Genomic DNA, 24,946 nt, shown 5'->3' with positions numbered 1-24,946 from the left:
TTACACAGAGGGTGGTGGGGGCCTGGAATGCACTGCCAAGCAAGGTGATTGAGGCGGACACACTGGGATCGTTTAAGACTTATCTAAATAACCACATGAACAGACTGGGAATAGAGGGATACAAACGAATGGTCTAGTTGGGCACATGAGCGGCGCGGGCTTGGAGGGCCGAAGGGCCTGTTTCCTGTGCTGTATTGTTCTTTGTTCAGGATGGTCAAAAACTGCTCATCCATCTACATGAAGGAAAGTGTAGATGAATCAACATGTGTGATCTCAAAAAAGAGATTGAGGAGTGGAAGTATCGGTCTACTGTGCATCAAAGGGAAGGACAACAGCATGAAGTAAGACTGTTTGGCAAAATTGTACCATCAACTAAAATGAACTGTTGACATAAAGACCAAAAGAGAAAACGTTGGAAAATCTCAGCGGGTCTGGCGGCATCTGTGAGGAGAGAAAAGAGCTGACGTTTCGAGTCCAGATGACCCTTTGTCAAAGTTGGCATAAAGAATCCATTCAGTCTGGACAGATGTGGATATCCAGTGAAATTGTACCGTGCACAACTGGTGTTCAAGTAACTTACAGTGGTTTTTGCAGCAGTGTAATTGCCACAGTGATCTCTTGAAGCCAGGTTGAAATGGGTTCTGACACCCAGGAACACAATCTGTTGTGTGTTGTTACTAGTCGGGTTGGAGACTTCAAGGTGTTCTTTGAAGCTCACCTGACCTGAAGAAAAAAGTAGATGAATCAACATGTGTGGTCTCAAAAAAGAGATTGAGGAGTGGAAGTATCGGTCTACTGTGCCCCCAATGACAGAGCTGAAGCTGTAAGCTGCAGGAGCTGGTTTGATCTGATTTATTATTGTCACATGTATTAACATACAGTGAAAAGTATTGTTTCTTGCGTGCTATACAGACAAGGCATACTGTTCATAGAGAAGGAAAGGAGCGGGTGCAGAATGTAGTGTTACAGTCATAGCTAAGGTGTCGAGAAAGATCAACTTAATGCAAGGTAGGTTCATTCAAAAGTCCGACAGCAGCAGGGAAGAAGCTGTTCTTGAGTCGGTCGGTGCGTGACCTCAGACTTTTGTATCTTTTTTCCGACGGAAGAAGGTGGAAGAGAGAATGTCCGGGGTGCGTGGGGGGTCCTTAATTATGCTGCTGCTTTTCCCGAGGCAGCGGGAAGTGTAGACAGAGTCAATGGATGGGAGGCTGGTGAAGAGGAGGACTGCTTGACAGAGGAGGAGCTAAGGCCAATGAATAAGAAAGGGGACAGAGAAAAAATGACCTTTCTGAATGGCCCTGACGACACACATGCAATGTGTTATCCTGCTGATTCTGCCTAGTTCGAGGAGAACATTACCAAAGCTGAGCCTGTTCCTGCATATTGAGTAGGGGGCGGGGTCTATACCTGCATATTGAGTAGGGGCGGGGTCTATTTCTGCGTATGGTGTAGGGGGTGGGGTCTATTCCTGCATATTGAGTAGGGGTGGGGTCTATTCCTGCATATTGAGTAGGGGCAGGGTCTATTCCTGCATATTGAGTAGGGGCGGGGTCTATTCCTGCATATTGAGTAGGGGTGGGGTCTATTCCTGCATATTGAGTAGGGGCAGGGTCTATTCCTGCATATTGAGTCGGGGCGGGGTCTATTCCTGCATATTGAGTAGGAGCGGGGTCTATTTCTGCATATTGAGTAGGGGCAGGGTTGATTTCTGCATATTGAGTAGGGGGTGGGTCTATTCCTGCATATTGAGTAGCGGGTGGGTCTATTTCTGCATATTGAGTAGGGGGTGGGTCTATTCCTGCATATTGAGTAGCGGGTGGGTCTATTTCTGCATATTGAGTAGGGGGCGGGGTCTATTCCTGCATATTGAGTAGGGTAGGGATCTATTCCTGCATATTGAGTCGGGGCGGGGTCTATTTCTGCGTATTGAGTAGGGGTCGGCACGGTAGCACAGTGGTTAGCACTGCTGCTTCACAGCTCCAGGGACCTGGGTTCGATTCCCGGCTTGGGTCACTGTCTGTGTGGAGTTTGCACATTCTCCTCGTGTCTGCATGGGTTTCCTCCGGGTGCTCCGGTTTCCTCCCACAGTCCAAAGATGTGCGGGTTAGGTTGATTGGCCAGGTTAAAAATTGCCCCTTAGAGTCCTGGGATGCGTAGGTTAGAGGGATTAGCGGGTAAAATATGTGGGGGTAGGGCCTGGGTGGGATTGTGGTCGGTGCAGACTCGATGGGCCGAATGGCCTCCTTCTGCACTGTAGGGTTTCTATGATTTCTATGATATTGAGGAGTAGGATCGATTCCTGCATATTGAGTAGGGGCGGGGTCCATTCCTGCATATTGAGTAGGGGAGGGGTCTATTCCTGCATATTGAGTAGGGGCGGGGTCTATTCCTGCATATTGAGTAGGGGCGGGGTCCATTCCTGCATATTGAGTAGGGGAGGGGTCTATTCCTGCATATTGAGTAGGGGCGGGGTCTATTTCTGCATATTGAGTAGGGGGCGGAGAAACGCCAATAGGTGAATGGCAAGGCTCTGCCAATGGGAGGCGGGGTTGGACCTGTGAGTTGTGAGACTTCTTAATGGGAGGCGGGCGCGGGGCTCAGCCAATCGCCGGAGAGCTCTGCGCTCAGCCAATGGGGAGCAGGAGCGTGCGCGGGGCTGAGCCAATGGGAGGCGGGAGCGGGCGCGGGGCTGAGCCAATGGGGAACCGGAGCGGGGCTGAGCCAATGGGAGGCGGGAGCGGGCGGGGGGCTGAGCCAATGGGGAGCCGGAGCGGGGCTGAGCCAATGGGAGGCGGGCGCGAGGCAGCTCCGGGGAAGAAGCTCGGCGGCGCTTGGCCGCCATCTTGTGAGCGCGGCCCGAGCGGCGGCGGGGACGGGGAGAGGGCAGAGAAAGCCCGCCATAGTCCGGGGAGAGCGGCAGAAAGCGGCTGATCGGCAGCGGGAGAGAGTGGGAACAACCCCCCACCCACCCTCAGCCCCATCGCATCCATTCATCTCCCTCCATCCATCCGGCAGAGGCGGAGGCAGCAGCTCCCGGGAGGTGAGTCTGTTTGTTAGTGTCACATTAACACTGCAATGAAGTTACTGTGAGAATCCCCCAGTCTCCACACTCCTGTTTGGGTAACACTGAGGGAGAGTTTAGCACGGCCAATGCACCCTAACCTGCACGTCTTTCAGACTGTGGGAGGAAACCCACGCAGACACGGGGAGGACGTGCAGACTCCGCACAGACAGTGACCCGAGCCGGGAATCGAACCCGGGTCCCTGGCGCTGTGAGGCAGCAGCGCTAACCCACTGTGCCACCGTGCCGCACGCTGAGGGAGAAGCTGCAGCTTCACCAATAAACCCCCCCCACAGCGACAGCCCAGACTGACCATATCCCCCCCTGCCTGGAGTGGGGGCGAATCTGCCTCCAATATCCCCCCCTCTGCCCGGGGCGGGGGCGAATCTGCCTCCAATATCCCCCCCTGCCTGGAGTGGGGGCGAATCTGCCTCCAATATCCCCCCCCTGCCTGGAGTGGGGGCGAATCTGCCTCCAAGATCCCCCCCTGCCCGGGGTGGGGGCAAATCTGCCTCCAATATCCCCCCCTGCCTGGAGTGGGGGCGAATCTGCCTCCAAGATCCCCCCCTGCCCGGGGTGGGGGCGAATCTGCCTCCAATATCCCCCCCTCTGCCCGGGGTGGGGGCGAATCTGCCTCCAATATCCCCCCCCTGCCTGGAGTGGGGGCGAATCTGCCTCCAATATCCCCCTCTGCCCGGGGTGGGGGCAAATCTGCCTCCAATATCCCCCTCTGCCCGGGGCGGGGGCGAATCTGCCTCTATCCCTTCTCCACTCTTTAAATGTATTATTTTCATCAATGTTACCCTCATTGGGAGGATTAAAAATATATTATTTTATCCTCATTGTGTGTGCGGGGAGGGTTAACAGTATTATTTATATCAATTTTGATTTGATTTATTATTGTCACATGTATCAGTACACTGAAAAATATTGTTTCTTACGCGCGATACAGACAATTCTATCCTCGTGTGTGTGTGGTAAATTAAAAGTATTTTAAAATCAATTTTATCCTCATTGTGTGTGTGGGGTAAATTAAAAGTATTTTTATTATCAATCTTATCTTCATTGGGATCAAAAGCTTTTTTAAATCAACTTTGTCCTCCGTGTGTGTGGTGGAATTAAAATGATTATTTTTAGAGTCAGAGGTTTAAAGCATGGAAACAGGTCCTTCAGCCCAACTTGTCTGTGCCGCCCAGTTTTTACCATTGCGATCGTCCCAATTGCCCGCGTTCGGCCCATATCACTCCAGGAAGCGTGGGAAACGTGCAGGTCTGCAGGTGAGATTGAAACAAGGTGGTCCCAAGGCCCCCCTCCCCAGCTTACTGCAAATGTCCAATCTCTGGAAAACAAGCTGGACAAACTTAGAGCCAGACTCACTTTCCAAAGAGAACTGAGGGAGTGCTGTGTGCTCTGTTTCACGGAGACGCGGCTCACTCCTGCTTCACCGGACAACCAGAGGGCTTCTCAATCCATCGAATGGTCCACACAGCGGCCTCAGGCAAGGCTAGGGGAGGTAGGGTCTGCTTCCTAATCAACACCTTGTGGTGTCCAGACGTAGCAACACTGGCAACTTTCTGCTCATGATGTGGAGATGCCGGCATTGGACTGGGGTAAACACAGTAAGAGTTTTAACAACACCAGGTTAAAGTCCAACAGGTTTATTTGGTAGCAAATGCCATTAGCTTTCGGAGCGCTGCTCCTTCGTCAGATGGAGTGGATATCTGGAGCATAAAGTTGTGCAATGTTGGTCTGAGGAATCGGGTGATCTCCTACGGGGCTGCTTGGAGTCAGTGGACTGGTCAGTATTTAAAAACTCTGCGACCAGCCTGAACGAGTACGCCACTACAGTAACTGACTTCATCAGTAAGTGTGGAGAAGACTGTGTGCCAAAGAAGCAAATCCGTGTGTTCCCCATTCGGAAATCATGGATGAACAGGGATACCCACTGCTTGCTGAAGTCCAGTTCTGAGGCGTTCAAGTCAGGCGACACTGACCGATACAAGAAAGCCAGATACGATCCAAGGAGATCCATCAAAAATGCCAAAAGACAGCACTAGACCAAGCTAGAGTCCCAGGCCAGCCACACGGACTCCTGCTGACTATGGCAATGTCCGCAAGACATAACAGTCTACAAGATGAAGGCATGTAAAATCGCCGGCTCCAACACACCCCTCCCTGATGAGCTCAATGCATTCTATGCCCGTTTTGAACAAGAGGTCAGTGAGAGCATGCCCTCCACCCTGGAAGCCTTGGATGAACCTGTATCTGAGGTCACCATTGCAGATGTCAGAGCAGCTTTCTTGAAGGTCACCCCACGGAAAGCGACTGGCCCGGATGGGATATCCGGACGAGCACTCGGATCCTGCACAGATCAGCTGGCGGGGGTATTCACAGACATCTTCAACCTCTCTTTACAACAATCTGAGGTCCCTATCTGCTTCAAGAAGACGACCATCATCCCGGTACCTAAGAAAAACCAAGCAGCGTGCCTTAATGACGATCGGCCGGTGGCTCTGACATCCATCATTATGAAGTGTTTCAAAAGGTTAGTCACGGCACGAATCAACTCCAGCCTCCCGGACAACCTGGATCCACTACAGTTTGCCGACTTCCGCAACAGGTCCACAGCAGACACCATTTCCCTGGCTCTGCACTCAATCCTGGAACACCTGGATAACAAGGACACCGATGTCAGACTCCCTATTTATTGACTACAGCTCAGCCTTCAACACCATTATTCCTACGAGACTCATCTCCAAACTCCGTGGCCTGGGGCTTGGCACCTCCCACTGTGACTGGATCCTGAACTTCCTAACTCAAACCACAATCAGTAAGGGTCGGCAACAACACCACCTCCACGATCATCCTCAACACCGGTGCCCCACAAGGCTGTGTTCTCAGCCCCCTACTATATTCCTTATACACCTATGACTGTGCGGCAAAATTCCCCACCAATTCGATTTTCAAGTTTGCTGACGACACCACCGTAGTGGGTCGGATCTCAAACAATGACGAGACAGAGAACAGGAATGAGATAGAGAATCTGGTGAACTGGTGCGGCAACAATAATCTCTCCCTCAATGTCAACAAAATGAAGGAGATTGTCATCGACTTCAGGAAGCGTAAAGGAGAACATGCCCCTGTCTACATCAACGGGGACGAAGTAGAAATGGTCGAGAGCTTCCAAGTTTTTAGGTGTCCAGATCACCAACAACCTGTCCTGGTCCCCCCCATGCCGACACTATAGTTAAGAAAGCCCCACCAACGCCTCTACTTTCTCAGGAGACTAAGGAAATTTGGCATGTCAGCTACAACTCTCACCAACTTTTACAGATGCACCATAGAAAGCATTCTTTCTGGTTGTATCACAGCTTGGTATGGGCTCCTGCTCTGCCCAAGACCGCAAGGAACTACAAAAGGTTGTGAATGTAGCCCAATCCATCACGCAGACCAGCCTCCCATCCATTGGCTCTGTCTACACTTCCCGCTGCCTCGGAAAAGCAGCCAGCATAATCAAGGATCCCACGCACCCCGGACATTCTCTCTTCCACCTTCTTCCGTCGGGAAAAAGATACAAAAGTTTGAGGTCACGCACCGACCGACTCAAGAACAGCTTCTTCCCTGCTGCTGCTGTCAGACTTTTGAATGGACTTACCTTGCATTAAGTTGATCTTTCTCTACACCCTAGCTATGACTGTAACACTACATTCTGCACCCTGTCCTTTCCTTCTCTATGAACGGTATGCTTTGTATAGCATGCAAGAAACAATACTTTTCACTATATCCCAATACATGTGACAATAAATCAAATCAAACATCCCTCGATACCCATCGTACCCATGTAACTGTCTAAATGCTTTTTAAAAGACAGAATTGTACCCGCCTCTACTACTACCTCTGGCAGCTCGTTCCAGACACTCACCACCCTCTGTGTGAAAAAATTGCCCCTCTGGACACTTCTGTATCTCTCCCCTCTCACCTTAAACCTATGCCCTCTAGTTTTAGACTCCCCTACCTTTGGGAAAAGATATTGACTATCTAGCTGATCTGTGCCCCTCATTATTTTATAGACCTCTATAAGATCACCCCTCAGTCTCCTGCGCTGCAGGGAAAAAAGTCCCAGTCTATCCAGCCTCTCCTTATAACTCAAACCATCAAGTCCCGGTAGCATCCTAGAAAATCTTTTCTGCACTCTTTCTAGTTAAAATCATTTCTATAATAGGGTGACCAGAATTGCACACAGTATTCCAAGTGTGGCCTTACCAATGTCTTGTACAACTTCTATTCAATATCAATTATTCTCATTTTGTGCATGGAGGAATTAAAGTTTTTTAAAATCAATTTTATCCTTGTGGCGTGTGGGAATTAAAAGTATTTTTTGAATCAAATTTATCCTCCCCAAGTTGTAGGGGGGATTTAAAAAACCCCCATATTTGAAATTTTGGGGCAATAGATACAATCTAAAGAAGAGGGAGTGGAGGTTTCCTTTCCCCCCCAAGGGGATAAGAGGGTCAGGAGGGACTGAATGGCATCACGGCCGCTCCCTCTCCTCCCCCCACGTGTGGCCGACAGGGGTCCGTGCTTGCCCTCCCCACCCCAATGGGCTGAGTGGCTAGTGTTGAGGGCGCAGTTTTGTTGGGGGATGGGGCGCTGTTCCGGGATAGCATCTGCTTCCCGATTCGATGGGTCGAGTGGCGCCAGCCATCGAGCATCGGTCCGTCCTAATCTCGTTTTCCAGCGCTCGCTCTGCAGCGCTTCTGAAAGGCGCATCTTGGCGACCGACGGGGCTCCGGGTTTGGACAGCGAAGGTTCGCCACCGATATCGCAGAGAATCAAGAGAAGGATTGAGAGCAAGTTTGGGGAAGTTGTATTCCTGTCGGAGGACGACTGTTGCTGGTTTTGAGGTGGTGCCCCCCATTACGCGGACCCTCTGTTGAGGTAGAGCTGCCGTCTGCACGGAGACCCCGATGAATGATTCACCCGGGCGCGAGGGTGAGGAAGGGGAGGCGGCTTGCTTTCCGGCAGATTTCGCCACCTCACTATCTCCTGGAGTGTTTCACTGCCAGAGACGTACTGCAGAGACATTGCTAAGCACGTTCCAGCGAACAGTAATGTGTTAATGTCAAAACTGATGCCTTTTATTTCAATCGTGTTAATTGGCAGCTAAATTCCGGCCACGGGGCACTGCGGAGAAGTCCCCGGCTTCGTCAGGGCAGCATTCCCTCGGCACTGACCTTCCGATGGCACGGTGCTCCCTCGGTATGGAAGCACCCATTCTGGTTGTTATGTGTGTAACAGAACAGCGAATGACGTGTTGTTTGTCAGCATCTCTGCTTCCCAGGAGAGACAGCGACTTCGTAACATCGGTCATTTTGATATTTTTGTGGGTATTACTCAAAAGGGTTCCACTGCAGCTAGGATTTCCCCTTCCAGCCACTCTGCAGGTATAAGTGTGAGGTTATTCACTTTGGAAGCAAAAGCAAGAAAGCAAATTACTACCTGAATGGCTGTAAACTGGGAGAGGGGAGTGTGCAGCGGGACCTGGGTGTCCTTGTGCACCAGTCGCTGGAGGTAAGCATGCAGGTGCAGCAGGCGGTAAAGAAGGCAAATGGTATGTTGGCCTCCATTGTGAGAGGTTTCGAGTACAGGAGCAGGGATGTGTTGTTGCAATTATACAGGGCCTTGGTGAGGCCACACCTAGAGTATTGTGAGCAGTTTTGGTCTCCTTTTCTGAGGAAGGATGTTCCTGCTGTCGAGGGAGTGCAGCGAAGGTTTACCAGGCTGATTCCGGGGATGGCGGGACTGGTGTATGAGGAGAGATTGATTCGGTTACAATTGTTTTCACTGGAGTTCAGACGAATGAGGGGGGATCTCATAGAGACTTATAAAATTCTAGCGGGTGGGAGTGAGCGCGCAGGCGGGCGCAGGAGGGAGTGCGGGCTCGCAGGAGGGAATGTGCGTGTGGGACGGAGGGAGTGCTGGCGGGAGGGAGCGCAGGTGGGGGAGGGAGGGAGCGTGGGAGGGGGTGCGGGTGCGGGCGGCAGAGGGGGCGCGGGGGGAGGGGGCGCGGGGGGAGGGGGCGCGGGGGGAGGGGGCGCAGGCTCGAGGGAGGGAGTATGCGGGCGGGGGGGAGGGAGCGCGGGCGGGGGGGAGGGAGCGCGGGCGGGGGGGGAGGGAGCGCGGGCGGGGGGGAGGGAGCGCGGGCGGGAGGGAGTGCGGGCGGGAGGGAGGGAGCGCGCATGGGAGGGAGGGCGCGGGAGGGATGGAGTGCGGGCACGGGCGGGAGGGAGTGTGGGCGCGGGCAGGAGTGCGAGCACGGGGGGAGTACGGGCGCGGGAGTGCGCAGGTCGGAGGGAGTGCGCAGGTCGGAGGGAGTGTGTGCACGAGTGTGTACGCTGCTTGTGTTTTTGCTGTGAAGGTTGGATTGCTAGGTTGGGGAGAATGAACAAAGCTTGTTGTGTTTTGCAGGAGGAGCTGCAGGAGAGACTGAGACAGCTGCTGGACATCTGGATATTCCTGGCTGTGTGCGCACTGCCTGGGAACTGGCGATGGAATACGACAAACGGTAATGTGAACAGGCTTCTCCTGCCTTCACACAACGTACCGCTTAATTCATCGTCTCCGCCTTGTAACTGCTGCTGCTCCTCTGAGCTTCCTGGGATGGAGAGCACACAGAGCAGGGACACAGTAACTGGACTCCCACTGCCCCATGAGCTGCTGACTGGAAAGCTGCAGTCAGGCGTAGTGTCAAAGACATGTCCAGGCTCTGGCTGGGGCTCATCAGGAGCACCGTGTGCTGTTCTGGGCACCACCCCTCTGGGAAAGAGTGCGGCAGTGCACCACCCAAACTCTCCCGAGGGGTCTGAAAGGGTTAAATCTCGAGGGCAGGTCACACAGTCGAAGCTCCCTCCCCTCGAGTGTCGAGGATTGAGGGGGTGATCTGATCGAGGGGGCATTAAGATGATTAAAGGATTCGATAGGGTTGACAGAAACTCTTTCCTCTGGTGACGGAAGGGGGGTCCAGAACGAGGAGGGCGGGGGGGGGGGGGGCAGAAGGTTAAAATGAGAGGCCAGCTGTCCTGGAAGTGGGGGGCGGGGGGGGCGGAGGAATGTCAGGAAGCACTTCCTCACACAAAGGGGAATGGGAATCCGGAACTCTCTCTCCCTCATCAAAATTAAGATGTTGAGGCTGGAGGGGGCGATTGGAAATTTCAAACCCCAGATTGAGAGGTTTCTGTTGGGTAAAGTTGGGGGGGGGGGATTGAGGGTTGAGGAACCGAGGCAGGGAGATGGAGTTAGGATAGGAGGGTGAATGTCCTCCTCCTGTTCCTGTTCCTGTGTAACAGGCTCGAGAGAGAGAGAGAGAGAGAGAGGGGCTGAATGTCCTCCTCCTGTTCCTGCGGTGGGGTAGGGAGCTGCGCAAGAGTCTCTCTACGGGGCAAGGGTTGCAGGAGATGGGAGATGTGTCTAACCCCTCCACCCCGCTCCGTAGCAAGGAAGGATGTCTTTGCTATAGAGGGAGCACAGCGAAGGTTTACCAGGCTGATTCCTGGGGTCTGTCATATGAGGAGAGACTAAGTGGGTTAGGATTATATTCACTGGAGTTTAGAAGAGTGAGAGGGGATCTCATAGAAACTTATAAAATTCTAACAGGGTTCGACAGGGTGGATTCAGAAAGAATGTTCCCGATGGTGGGGGGAGTCCAGAACTAGGGGTCATAGTTTGAGGAGAAGGGGGAAACCTTTTAGAACTGAGGGGAGGAGAAATTTCTTCACCCAGAGGGTGGTGAATGTGTGGAATTCACTCCCACAGAAAGTAGCTGAGGCCAAAACGTTGTGTGATTTCAAGAAGAAATTAGATATCGCTCTTGGGGCGAAAGGGATCGAGGGATATGGGGGGAAGGGGGGGGATCAGGATATTGAATTCGATGATCAGCCGTGATCAAAATGAATGGTGGAGCAGCTCGAAGGGCCGAATGGCCTCCTCCTGCTTCTGGTTTCGATGTTTCTATGAAGTGGATCTTATGCCGACCTTTCTGATTGCAGTGCAAGTCGGGGTGAGCGAATGGGTCGCTACGGCAGTGACCGCAGTAAAGAGGAGCAGTCAGAGCCACGGGATCACGACTACAGAGACATGGATTACCGATCCTATGATCGGGAATATGAATGTGACGGGAGTAATGAGTACGGGAAGCAGGAGTACAGGGGCTACGAACAGTCTGAGGTAATGTCTGATGTGTGTGGCTGCTGGGGTTTGATCCCCGTTCCCCGCCACTGCCCAAGGAGGGGGCTCATCAGAACAGCCCAGGGTGACATGTCACATTTGCAGGATGTGCATGTGGGGTGCGGGGAGTGGGTGCATGTGGGGTGCGGGGAGTGGGTGCATGCAGGGAGCGCCTGTGTGCGGGGCACGGGGGAGTGCGGGGCGCGCGGGGGGGGGGGGGGAGTGCGGGGCGCGCGGGGGGTGAGTGCGTGGGGGAGAGTGGGGTGCGGGGGAGTGGGTGGGGGAGTGGGTGGGGGAGTGTGGGGTGCGGGGGAGTGGGTGGGGTAGTGCGGGGCGCGAGTGTGCGGGGGGTAGTGCACCGATATCGATCGTCCCCACCTGTAGTATTGTGTCTGACACGAACCCTGTGGCCCTGTGCAGGAATACAGAGAGGACAGCGACAGTTATAAAAGCTATGAGAATGCAGAGGAGCCCTTCAGCTTCCCGGGCGATGGTGACTACAGGGACCAGGACTACAGGAGTGAGTCTGGCGAGGAGAAAGCCAGCAAGATCATCATGCTCCGAATGCTGCCTCAGTCCGCCAGCGAGAACGATGTATGTGAGACAGAACGAGCTCCAGCTTCTTTCCTCCAACCCCATCGCTCTATCCCTCCCACCCCATCGCTCTATCCCTCCCCTCCCCCCATCGCTCTATCCCTCCCTCCCATCGCTCTATCCCTCCCCCCCATCGCTCTATCCCTCCCTCCCATTGCTCTATCCCTCCCTCCCATCGCTCTATCCCTCCCCCCCATCGCTCAATCCCTCCCCCCCCCATCGCTCTATCTCTCCCCCCCATCGCTCTATCCCTCCCCCCCCCATCGCTCTATCCCTCCCCCCCCATCGCTCTATCCCTCCCTCCCATCGCTCTATCCCTCCCCCCCATCGCTCTATCCCTCCCCCCCATCGCTCAATCCCTCCCCCCCCCCATCGCTCTATCCCTCCCTCCCATCGCTCTATCCCTACCCCCCATTGCTCAATCCCTCCGTCCCCCATCGCTCAATCCCTCCGCCCCCCATCGCTCAATCCCTCCGCCCCCCATCGCTCTATCCCTCCCCCCCATCGCTCTATCCCTCCCCCCCCATCGATCTATCCCTCCGCCTCCCATCGCTCTATCCCTCCGCCCCCCATCGCTCAATCCCTCCGCCCCCCATCGCTCTATCCCTCCCCCCCATCGCTCTATCCCTCCCCCCCCATCGATCTATCCCTCCGCCCCCCATCGCTCTATCCCTCCCCCCCATCGCTCTATCCCTCCCCCCCATCGCTCTATCCCTCCCCCCCATCGCTCTATCCCTCCCCCCCATCGCTCTATCCCTCCCCCCCCCATCGCTCTATCCCTCCCCCCCCCATCGCTCTATCCCTCCCCCCCCATCGCTCTATCCCTCCCCCCCCCCATCGCTCTATCCCTCCCCCCCCATCGCTCTATCCCTCCCCCCCATCGCTCTATCCCTCCCCCCCCCATCGCTCTATCCCTCCCCCCCCCATCGCTCTATCCCTCCCCCCCCATCGCTCTATCCCTCCCCCCCCCCCATCGCTCTATCCCTCCCCCCCCATCGCTCTATCCCTCCCCCCCCATCGCTCTATCCCTCCCCCCCCCATCGCTCTATCCCTCCCCCCCATCGCTCTATCCCTCCCCCCCATCGCTCTATCCCTCCCCCCCATCGCTCTATCCCTCCCCCCCATCGCTCTATCCCTCCCCCCCATCGCTCTATCCCTCCCCCCCATCGCTCTATCCCTCCCCCCCATCGCTCTATCCCTCCCCCCCATCGCTCTATCCCTCCCCCCCCATCGCTCTATCCCTCCCCCCCCATCGCTCTATCCCTCCCCCCCATCGCTCTATCCCTCCCCCCCATCGCTCTATCCCTCCCCCCCCATCGCTCTATCCCTCCCCCCCCATCGCTCTATCCCTCCCCCCCCATCGCTCTATCCCTCCCCCCCCATCGCTCTATCCCTCCCCCCCCATCGCTCTATCCCTCCCCCCATCGCTCTATCCCTCCCCCCCCCCATCGCTCTATCCCTCCCCCCCATCGCTCAATCCCTCCGCCCCCCATCGCTCAATCCCTCCGCCCCCCATCGCTCTATCCCTCCCCCCTATCGCTCTATCCCTCCCCCCATCGCTCTATCCCTCCCCCCCATCGCTTTATCCCTCCCCCCCCATCGCTCTATCCCTCCCCCCCATCGCTCTATCCCTCCCCCCCCCATCGCTCTATCCCTCCCCCCCCCATCGCTCTATCCCTCCCCCCCCCATCGCTCTATCCCTCCCCCCCCCCATCGCTCTATCCCTCCCCCCCATCGCTCTATCCCTCCCCCCCATCGCTCTATCCCTCCCCCCCATCGCTCTATCCCTCCCCCCCATCGCTCTATCCCTCCCCCCCATCGCTCTATCCCTCCCCCCCCATCGCTCTATCCCTCCCCCCATCGCTCTATCCCTCCCGCAGACACACCATGCAGTGAATGTCTTTCCCTCAAGACCCCACCGTCAGCCGGAATGTGTGGCTGTATCGGCCCCATTCTCCTTCCAGTGCTGACTGGATGCTCTGGTCAGATTCACATCAGGCCTGAAGCCTCTGTTTATTTGGCTGCTGGGCCGCAGTTCATTGAAGCAAACAGGCAAGGAGGGGACTGTACACACAACACCTGACTCCAATCCACTCTCAGTGAGGCTGAATCTTCATGTTGCTCCTGATAGCTGAGTGGACAAAGCACAGAACCTTGTAATCGTGCATTGGATGGGGACAGTGTAGAGGGAGCTTTACTCTGTATCTAACCCCGTGCTGTACCTGTCCTGGGAGTGTTTGATGGGGACAGTGTAGAGAGAGCTTTCCTCTGTATCTAACCCCGTGCTGTACCTGTCCTGGGAGTGTTTGATGGGGACAGTGTAGAGGGAGCTTTACTCTGTATCTAACCCCGTGCTGTACCTGTCCTGGGAGTGTTTGATGGGGACAGTGTAGAGGGAGCTTTACTCTGTATCTAACCCCGTGCTGTACCAGTCCTGGGAGTGTTTGATGGGGACAGTGAAGAGGGAGCTTTACTCTGTATCGAATCCCGTGGCTGTCCCTGTCCTGGGAGTGTTTGATGGGGACAGTGTAGCGGGAGCTTTACTCTGTATCTAACCTCGTGCTGTACCTGTCCTGGGAGTGTTTGATGGGGACAGTGTAGAGAGAGCATTCCTCTGTATCTAACCCCGTGCAGTACCTGTCCTGGGAGTGTTTGATGGGATCACTGTAGAGGGAGCTTTACTCTGTATCTAACCCCGTGCTGTACCTGTCCTGGGAGTGTTTGATGGGGACAGTGTAGAGGGAGCTTTACTCTGTATCTAACCCCGTGCTGTACCTGTCCTGGGAGTGTTTGATGGGGACAGTGTAGAGGGAGCTTTACTCTGTATCTAACCCCGTGCTGTACCTGTCCTGGGAGTGTTTGATGGGGACAGTGCAGAGGGAGCTTTACCCTGTATCTAACCCCGTGCTGTACCTGTCCTGGGAGTGTTTGATGGGGACAGTGTAGAGGGAGCTTTACTCTGTATCTAATCCCGTGCTGTACCTGTCCTGGGAGTGTTTGATGGGGGACAGTGTAGCGGGAGCTTTACTCTGTATCTAACCCCGTGCTGTACCTGTCCTGGGAGTGTTTGACGGGAGGACAGTGCAGAGGGAGTTTTACTCTGCATCTAACCCCGTGCTGTACCTGTCCTGGGAGTGTTTGATGGGGACAGTGCAGAGGGAGCTTTACTCTGTATCTAACCCCGTGCTGTACCTGTCCTGGGAGTGTTTGATGGGGGACAGTGTAGAGGGAGCTTTACTCTGTATCTAACCCCGTGCTGTACCTGTCCTGGGAGTGTTTGATGGGGACAGTGTAGAGGGAGCTTTACCCTGTATCTAACCCCGTGCTGTACCTAGAATATAGAACATAGAACATTACAGCGCAGAACAGGCCCTTCGGCCCACGATGTTGCACCGACCAGTTAAAAAGAAAAACTGTGACCCTCCAACCTAAACCAATTTCTTTTCGTCCATGAACCTATCTACGGATCTCTTAAACGCCCCCAAACTAGGCGCATTTACTACTGATGCTGGCAGGGCATTCCAATCCCTCACCACCCTCTGGGTAAAGAACCTACCCCTGACATCGGTTCTATAACTACCCCCCCTCAATTTAAAGCCATGCCCCCTCGTGCTGGATTTCTCCATCAGAGGAAAAAGGCTATCACTATCCACCCTATCTAAACCTCTAATCATCTTATATGTTTCAATAAGATCCCCTCTTAGCCGCCGCCTTTCCAGCGAAAACAATCCCAAATCCCTCAGCCTCTCCTCATAGGATCTCCCCTCCATACCAGGCAACATCCTGGTAAACCTCCTCTGCACCCTCTCCAAAGCCTCCACATCCTTCCTGTAATGTGGGGACCAGAACTGCACACAGTACTCCAAGTGCGGCCGCACCAGAGTTGTGTACAGTTGCAACATAACGCTACGACTCCTAAATTCAATCCCCCTACCAATAAACGCCAAGACACCATATGCCTTCTTAACAACCTTATCTACTTGATTCCCAACTTTCAGGGATCTATGCACACATACACCTAGATCCCTCTGCTCCTCCACACTATTCAAAGTCCTCCCGTTAGCCCTATACTCAACACAACTGTTATTCCTACCAAAGTGAATTACCTCACACTTCTCCGCATTAAACTCCATCCGCCACCTCTCGGCCCAACTTTGCAACCTGTCTAAGTCTTCCTGCAGACTACGACACCCTTCCTCACTGTCTACCACACCACCGACTTTGGTGTCATCAGCAAATTTGCTAATCCACCCAACTATACCCTCATCCAGATCATTAATAAATATTACTCCCTGTCCTGGGAGTGTTTGATGGGGACAGTGTAGAGGGAGCTTCACTCTGTATCTAACCCCGTGCTGTACCTGTCCTGGGAGTGTTTGATGTGGACGGTGTAGAGGGAGCTTTACTCTGTATCTAATCCCGTGCTGTACCTGTCCTGGGAGTGTTTGATGGGGGACAGTGTAGAGGGAGCTTTACTCTGTATCTAACCCCGTGCTGTACCTGTCCTGGGAGTGTTTGATGGGGACAGTGTAGCGGGAGCTTTACTCTGTATCTAACCCCGTGCTGTACCTGTCCTGGGAGTGTTTGATGGGGACAGTGTAGAGGGAGCTTTAGAGATCAGTCTCTGTCAGTGAATGCTGCCTGCAGGCAGCTTGTGTGAGTGTGAAAAGAGTGAATTGGAGGGAAAGGCATTGATGATAGGGGCCACTAGAGTTTGCTTCTCTCCTGTCTCCTTCCAGATCCGAGTGCAGTTGCAATATGCCGGATACCAGCCTCGGGAAGTACGTCTCATGAGAAACAAATCCTCAGGTGAGAATCTGTTGTGGGTTTTACCGGGATGTTCTCAAACTCTGGCATCCCCGCCCCCCCCACCCCGCCCTCTCTCTCTCTCTCTCTCTGCAGCCCTCCCTCTCCTCCGTCCCGGCTCACTCCGGGACCCCCACGATCATCGGGCGCCCCCCTCGCCGAGTTGTCAAACAGACTGAGGTTGGCGTGGCGTGGTTGAGTTTGGAACAGCCGTCGCACGGGGAAGGGTCCGGCCATCGGACGTTCGGCCTTGTCCTGTAAGAAGAACACTTTGAAATTCTTTCCCCCAGCCAGTGTCACGGTCTGGTTTAGCTTGCTCGAATGATGCCCCTCCTCCGGCCCCTGTCTCCAGGTTGTTCTGTTGTGGTTGTCTCTTTCTGTTTCCACTGTCTTGTCTCCCAGCGTGGCTCTCCCAGGATTCTCAAGCATTGTCGTCCCACCCTCTTCCCTTTCATAATCCCGGAATTTGTTCTGCGTGAAGGCAGGAGCGCTGGCGTTAAACGGAACAGGCCCAGCTCCTGGAAAACCATGAAACGTTCTGCCCTCCATATCTCAAACGGAGAACAGGGAGGCAGTGGGAAACGATGCCCGCCTGTCTCACGCTGTCAGCTCAGTCGGTGCAGAAAATAAAAGATTTTCAAAATGAGGCAAGAATTGAAAGCTTGTAACTGTCAGGAAAGATTGAATAACCTGGTCGGGGGGGGGTGGCTCTTTCCTCTGGAAAGAAAGAGGCTCAGGGGGTGATTCTTTAAAATGGTGAGGGGGGTTTCAATAGGGTCGGGGGAGAGACCAGAACTCGGGGGGCCGTCAATATCAGGCAGTCACTAATCAATCCAACCCTGGGGGAATTCAGGAGAAACGTCTTCACCCAGGGAGTGGGGGAGAATGTGGGACTCGCTCCCATGGGGAGTGGGGGAGAATGTGGGACTCGCTCCCACGGGGAGTGGGGGAGAATGTGGGACTCGCACCCACGGGGAGTGGGGGAGAATGTGGGACTCGCTCCCACGGGGAGTGGGGGAGAATGTGGGACTCGCTCCCACGGGGAGTGGGGAGAATGTGGGACTCGCTCCCATGGGGCGTGGGGGAGAATGTGGGACTCGCTCCCACAGGGAGTGGAGGAGAATGTGGGACTCCCTCCCACGGGGAGTGGGGGAGAATGTGGGACTCGCTCCCACGGGGAGTGGGGGAGAATGTGGGACTCGCTCCCACGGGGAGTGGGGGAGAATGTGGGACTCGCTCCCACGGGGAGTGGGGGAGAATGTGGGACTCGCTCCCACGGGGAGTGGGGGAGAATGTGGGACTCGCTCCCACGGGGAGTGGGGGAGAATGTGGGACTCGCTCCCACGGGGAGTGGGGGAGAATGTGGGACTCGCTCCCACGGGGAGTGGGGGAGAATGTGGGACTCGCTCCCACGGGGAGTGAGGGAGAATGTGGGACTCGCAGTCACGGGGAGAGGGGAGAATGTGGGACTCGCTCCCACGGGGAGTGGGGAAGAATGTGGGACTCCTTCCCAAGCGAAGGTGATTGCTGCTGGACTGTTTCATCCTTGGCGATCCGGGGATCAGTGTTAAAGCTCATTGCTGACCCCTTGTTACCCAGAGAGTTCTCAATAGAACTGCACTCCCGTACCCTGGATTACTAGTCCAGTAATATAACCCCCTCACTCCCGTACCCTGGATTACTAGTCCAGTAATATAACCCCACACTCCCGTCCCCTGGATTACTAGTCCAGTAATATAACCCCACACTCCCGTACCCTGGATTACTAGTCCAGTAATATAACACCCACACTCCCGTACCTTGGATTACTAGTCCAGTAATATAACCCCACACTCCCGTCCCCTGGATTACTAGTCCAGTAATATAAACCCACACTCCCGTACCCTGGATTACTAGTCCAGTAATATAACCCCACACTCCCGTGCCCTGGATTACTAGTCCAGTAATATAACCCCCACACTCCCGTACCCTGGATTACTAGTCCAGTAATATAACCCCACACTCCCGTGCCCTGGATTACTATTCCAGTAATATAACACCCACACTCCCGTCCCCTGGATTACTAGTCCAGTAATATAACCCCCACACTCCCGTACCCTGGATTACTAGTCCAGTAATATAACCCTACACTCCCGTGCCCTGGATTACTAGTCCAGTAATATAACCCCCACACTCCCGTACCCTGGATTACTATTCCAGTAATATAACCCCACACTCCCGTACCTTGGATTACTAGTCCAGTAATATAACCCCACACTCCCGTACCCTGGATTACTATTCCAGTAATATAACCCCACACTCCCGTACCCTGGATTACTAGTCCAGTAATATAACCCCACACTCCCGTACCCTGGATTACTAGTCCAGTAATATAGCCCCCACACTCCCGTACCCTGGATTACTAGTCCAGTAATATAACCCCACACTCCCGTGCCCTGGATTACTAGTCCAGTAATATAACCCCACACTCCCGTACCTTGGATTACTATTCCAGTAATATAACCCCACACTCCCGTACCTTGGATTACTAGTCCAGTAATATAACCCCACATTCCCGTACCCTGGATTACTATTCCAGTAATATAACCCCACACTCCCGTACCCTGGATTACTAGTCCAGTAATATAACCCCACACTCCCGTACCCTGGATTACTAGTCCAGTAATATAGCCCCCACACTCCCGTACCCTGGATTACTAGTCCAGTAATACAACCCCCACACTCCCGTACCCTGGATTACTAGTCCAGTATTATAACCCCACACTCCTGTACCTTGGATTACTATTCCAGTAATATAACCCCCACACTCCCGTACCCTGGATTACTAGTCCAGTAATATAACCCCACACTCCCGTACCCTGGATTACTCGTCCAGTAATATAACCCCACACTCCCGTACCCTGGATTACTAGTCCAGTAATATAACCCCACACTCCCGTACCCTGGATTACTATTCCAGTAATATAACCCCCACACTCCCGTACCCTGGATTACTATTCCAGTAATATAACCCCCGCACTCCCGTACCCTGGATTACTAGTCCAGTAATATAACCCCACACTCCCGTACCTTGGATTACTATTCCAGTAATATAACACCCACACTCCCGTACCCTGGATTACTAGTCCAGTAATATAACCCCACACTCCCTTACCCTGGATTACTAGTCCAGTAATATAACCCCACACTCCCGTACCCTGGATTACTAGTCCTGTAATATAACCCCGCACTCCCGTACCCTGGATTACTAGTCCAGTAATATAACCCCGCACTCCCGTACTCTGGATTACTAGTCCAGTAATATAACCCCGCACTCCCGTACCCTGGATTACTAGTCCAGTAATATAACCCCCGCACTCCCGTACCCTGGATTACTAGTCCAGTAATATAACCCCACACTCCCGTACCTTGGATTACTATTCCAGTAATATAACACCCACACTCCCGTACCCTGGATTACTAGTCCAGTAATATAACCCCCGCACTCCCGTACCCTGGATTACTAGTCCAGTAATATAACCCCACACTCCCGTACCTTGGATTACTATTCCAGTAATATAACACCCACACTCCCGTACCCTGGATTACTAGTCCAGTAATATAACCCCCGCACTCCCGTACCCTGGATTACTAGTCCAGTAATATAACCCCCACACTCCCGTACCCTGGATTACTAGTCCAGTAATATAGCCCCCACACTCCCGTACCCTGGATTACTAGTCCAGTAATATAACCCCACACTCCCGTGCCCTGGATTACTAGTCCAGTAATATAACCCCACACTCCCGTACCTTGGATTACTATTCCAGTAATATAACCCCACACTCCCGTACCTTGGATTACTAGTCCAGTAATATAACCCCACATTCCCGTACCCTGGATTACTATTCCAGTAATATAACCCCACACTCCCGTACCCTGGATTACTAGTCCAGTAATATAACCCCACACTCCCGTACCCTGGATTACTAGTCCAGTAATATAGCCCCCACACTCCCGTACCCTGGATTACTAGTCCAGTAATACAACCCCCACACTCCCGTACCCTGGATTACTAGTCCAGTATTATAACCCCACACTCCTGTACCTTGGATTACTATTCCAGTAATATAACCCCCACACTCCCGTACCCTGGATTACTAGTCCAGTAATATAACCCCACACTCCCGTACCCTGGATTACTCGTCCAGTAATATAACCCCCGCACTCCCGTACCCTGGATTACTAGTCCAGTAATATAACCCCACACTCCCGTACCCTGGATTACTATTCCAGTAATATAACCCCCACACTCCCGTACCCTGGATTACTATTCCAGTAATATAACCCCCGCACTCCCGTACCCTGGATTACTAGTCCAGTAATATAACCCCACACTCCCGTACCTTGGATTACTATTCCAGTAATATAACACCCACACTCCCGTACCCTGGATTACTAGTCCAGTAATATAACCCCACACTCCCTTACCCTGGATTACTAGTCCAGTAATATAACCCCACACTCCCGTACCCTGGATTACTAGTCCTGTAATATAACCCCGCACTCCCGTACCCTGGATTACTAGTCCAGTAATATAACCCCGCACTCCCGTACTCTGGATTACTAGTCCAGTAATATAACCCCGCACTCCCGTACCCTGGATTACTAGTCCAGTAATATAACCCCCGCACTCCCGTACCCTGGATTACTAGTCCAGTAATATAACCCCACACTCCCGTACCTTGGATTACTATTCCAGTAATATAACACCCACACTCCCGTACCCTGGATTACTAGTCCAGTAATATAACCCCCGCACTCCCGTACCCTGGATTACTAGTCCAGTAATATAACCCCACACTCCCGTACCTTGGATTACTATTCCAGTAATATAACACCCACACTCCCGTACCCTGGATTACTAGTCCAGTAATATAACCCCGCACTCCCGTACCCTGGATTACTAGTCCAGTAATATAACCCCCACACTCCCGTACCCTGGATTACTAGTCCAGTAATATAACCCCCACACTCCCGTACCCTGGATTACTAGTCCAGTAATATAACCCCACACTCCCGTACCCTGGATTACTAGTCCAGTAATATAACCCCCGCACTCCCGTACCCTGGATTACTAGTCCAGTAATATAACCCCACACTCCCGTACCTTGGATTACTATTCCAGTAATATAACACCCACACTCCCGTACCCTGGATTACTAGTCCAGTAATATAACCCCCGCACTCCCGTACCCTGGATTACTAGTCCAGTAATATAACCCCACACTCCCGTACCTTGGATTACTATTCCAGTAATATAACCCCGCACTCCCGTACCCTGGATTACTAGTCCAGTAATATAATCCCGCACTCCCGTACCCTGGATTACTATTCCAGTAATATAACCCCGCACTCCCGTACCCTGGATTACTAGTCCAGTAATATAACCCCGCACTCCCGTACCCTGGATTACTAGTCCAGTAATATAACCCCACACTCCCGTACCCTGGATTACTAGTCCAGTAATATAACCCCGCACTCCCGTACCCTGGATTACTAGTCCAGTAATATAACCCCACACTCCCGTACCTTGGATTACTATTCCAGTAATATAACCCCACACTCCCGTACCCTGGATTACTAGTCCAGTAATATAACCCCACACTCCCGTACCTTGGATTACTAGTCCAGTAATATAACCCCACACTCCCGTACCTTGGATTACTATTCCAGTAATATAACCCCACACTCCCGTACCCTGGATTACTAGTCCAGTAATATAACCCCCGCACTCCCGTACCCTGGATTACTAGTCCAGAAATATAACCCCCACACTCCCGTACCCTGGATTACTATTCCAGTAATATAACCCCACACTCCCGTACCCTGGATTACTATTCCAGTAATATAACCCCGCACTCCCGTACCCTGGATTACTAGTCCAGTAATATAACACCCACACTCCCGTACCCTGGATTACTATTCCAGTAATATAACACCCACACTCCCGTACCCTGGATTACTATTCCAGTAATATAACCCCACACTCCCGTACCCTGGATTACTAGTCCAGTAATATAACCCCCACACTCCCGTACCCTGGATTACTAGTCCAGTAATATAACCCCCGCACTCCCGTACCCTGGATTACTATTCCAGTAATATAACCCCGCACTCCCGTACCCTGGATTACTAGTCCAGTAATATAACCCCACACTCCCGTACCCTGGATTACTAGTCCAGTAATATAACCCCACACTCCCGTACCCTGCATTACTAGTCCAGTAATATAACCCCACACTCCCGTACCCTGGATTACTAGTCCAGTAATATAACCCCACACTCCCGTACCTTGGATTACTATTCCAGTAATATAACCCCCGCACTCCCGTACCCTGGATTACTAGTCCATTAATATAACCCCCGCACTCCCGTACCCTGGATTACTAGTCCAGTAATATAACCCCCGCACTCCCGTACCCTGGATTACTAGTCCAGAAATATAACCCCACACTCCCGTACCCTGGATTACTCGTCCAGTAATATAACACCCGCACTCCCGTACCTTGGATTACTATTCCAGTAATATAACCCCCACACTCCCGTACCCTGGATTACTAGTCCAGAAATATAACCCCACACTCCCGTACCCTGGATTACTAGTCCAGTAATATAACACCCGCACTCCCGTACCTTGGATTACTAGTCCAGTAATATAACCCCCACACTCCCGTACCCTGGATTACTAGTCCAGTAATATAACCCCCACACTCCCAGATAGATCAGCGCGGGATCATGACATTAGCCATTGCCTAGAGGGTGAGAGGTGACTGACTGCTGGAGTTTGAGGTGAGCCCCCCCCTCCCCTCACCCTCCAATGTAGATTAACCCTGCCCCTTCAACCCCACCCCCCTGGCTCCCCTTGCTGTGTTGTGTGACGTGGCCAGGTGGTATGGCCTCAGTGTTATATCCAGGGGGAGGCTGAGTGACAGTCTGTCCTTCGCAGGGTAGTGGGGGAGGGGGGGGGGGGGGGGGGGCTCCTCGCCGCACTTTCCCGGTCGGGCTGGGGTTTCAGCCACAGCTCAGCCTCACGGCGCGCCCCTGCCGTAATCGGAACCGCCCCCTCTTGGTGATCGTACCTCGCTCCGGGGGTGGGGCACGGTGTGCGGTGGTTGTTGTTGTCTGTCTGTGTTGTGTCAGGGTGCGTTTCTCTATTCCCCACCCACCCCCTCCCCCCAATGCGTGTAGCTTGCCCGTGCAAACAGGGGGTTTCTGATTGTGCTGTGGCAAAGGCTGCCGTGTTTTACTGTGATGAACTAACACACTCCGTCTGTATTTGAATGCTGTCTCCAGGTCAAAGCCGTGGGTTCGCCTTCGTGGAGTTTAATCACTTGCAGGACGCTACTAGATGGATGGAAGCCAATCAGGTTGCTCTGCTGCATTTGAACACACACACACACCCACACACACACCCACACACACACACACGCACATCAGTCCCACCTCTGTCAACCGGGAGACCCCAACGTCTGGTTCACACGGGCGGGCACGATGGGAGACCCCCCTCCTCTTCCCCCCCCCCACTCCTCCTCCCATTCAGCCCCTGCAAGCACCGATCGCACCCCTCTGCGGGGCTGCCCCTGTCAGGACCGGATAGCGCGGTGACCTATCCGCCTCCCCCCCCAACCCCAGATATACCAAACTCGACCCCACAACTCAGCATTGGCCCGTTGTGTTCCTGTCCACCCACTCACCAGGCAGAATCAGTCCTCCCAACTCCCAGGAGCTGCCTCCAACTGAGGTTTCACCGAATCTCACAGCGCAGAAGAGACCCTTCAGCCCATCGAGTCTGCACCGACCCATTAGAAACACCTAACCCCACTTCCCAGCTCTTGGCCCAGAGCCCTGAATGTGATGATGAGCCAAGTGTTCATCCAGGTACTTTTTAAAGGATGTGAGGCCTCCCGCCTCCTCCACCCTCCCAGGCAGCGCATTCCAGACCCTCACCACCCTCTGGGTAAAAAGCTTTTCCTCACATCCCCCCTAAACCTCCTGCCCCTCACCTTGAGCCTGTGTCCCCCTCGTGACTGACCCTTCAACTAAGGGGAACAGCTGCTCCTTATCCACTCTGTCCGTGTCTCTCATAATCTTGAACACCTCGATCAGGTCGCCCCTCAGTCTTCTCTGCTCCAACCAAAATTCCCCTTCACCTCACAGCTGCCAGCTTATGTTCCCAGGGCTCGATTTTCCCCTCCCTCACATGTCCGTGCTCTCTCTCTC

The 24,946-nt window shown here is 53.5% G+C and overlaps 1 protein-coding gene across 1 annotated transcript in view; it reads left to right on the top strand.

Annotated features, from left to right (window-relative positions):
• The first annotated feature begins 263 nt into the window (after window positions 1-263).
• The window catches only part of LOC144490273 (uncharacterized), a 24,838-nt gene continuing 155 nt past the window's right edge, over window positions 264-24,946 (top strand). The window contains exons 1-7 of the mRNA XM_078208055.1: window positions 264-341; window positions 2,585-3,040; window positions 9,530-9,626; window positions 11,107-11,284; window positions 11,705-11,878; window positions 16,618-16,687; window positions 24,020-24,946. The exon at window positions 24,020-24,946 is cut by the window's right edge and continues 155 nt beyond it. Coding sequence (XP_078064181.1) covers window positions 264-341; window positions 2,585-3,040; window positions 9,530-9,626; window positions 11,107-11,284; window positions 11,705-11,878; window positions 16,618-16,672 — 1,038 coding nt within the window. The 3' untranslated portion in view covers window positions 16,673-16,687; window positions 24,020-24,946. The remainder of the gene's footprint in view (window positions 342-2,584; window positions 3,041-9,529; window positions 9,627-11,106; window positions 11,285-11,704; window positions 11,879-16,617; window positions 16,688-24,019) is intronic.

The sequence above is a fragment of the Mustelus asterias genome, unplaced genomic scaffold, assembly GCF_964213995.1.
Source record: "Mustelus asterias unplaced genomic scaffold, sMusAst1.hap1.1 HAP1_SCAFFOLD_3099, whole genome shotgun sequence".
NCBI classification, from domain to species: Eukaryota; Metazoa; Chordata; class Chondrichthyes; order Carcharhiniformes; family Triakidae; genus Mustelus; species Mustelus asterias.
The sequence above is the reverse complement of the archived record's forward strand: the minus strand, read 5'-3'. Positions and strand labels throughout refer to the sequence as shown.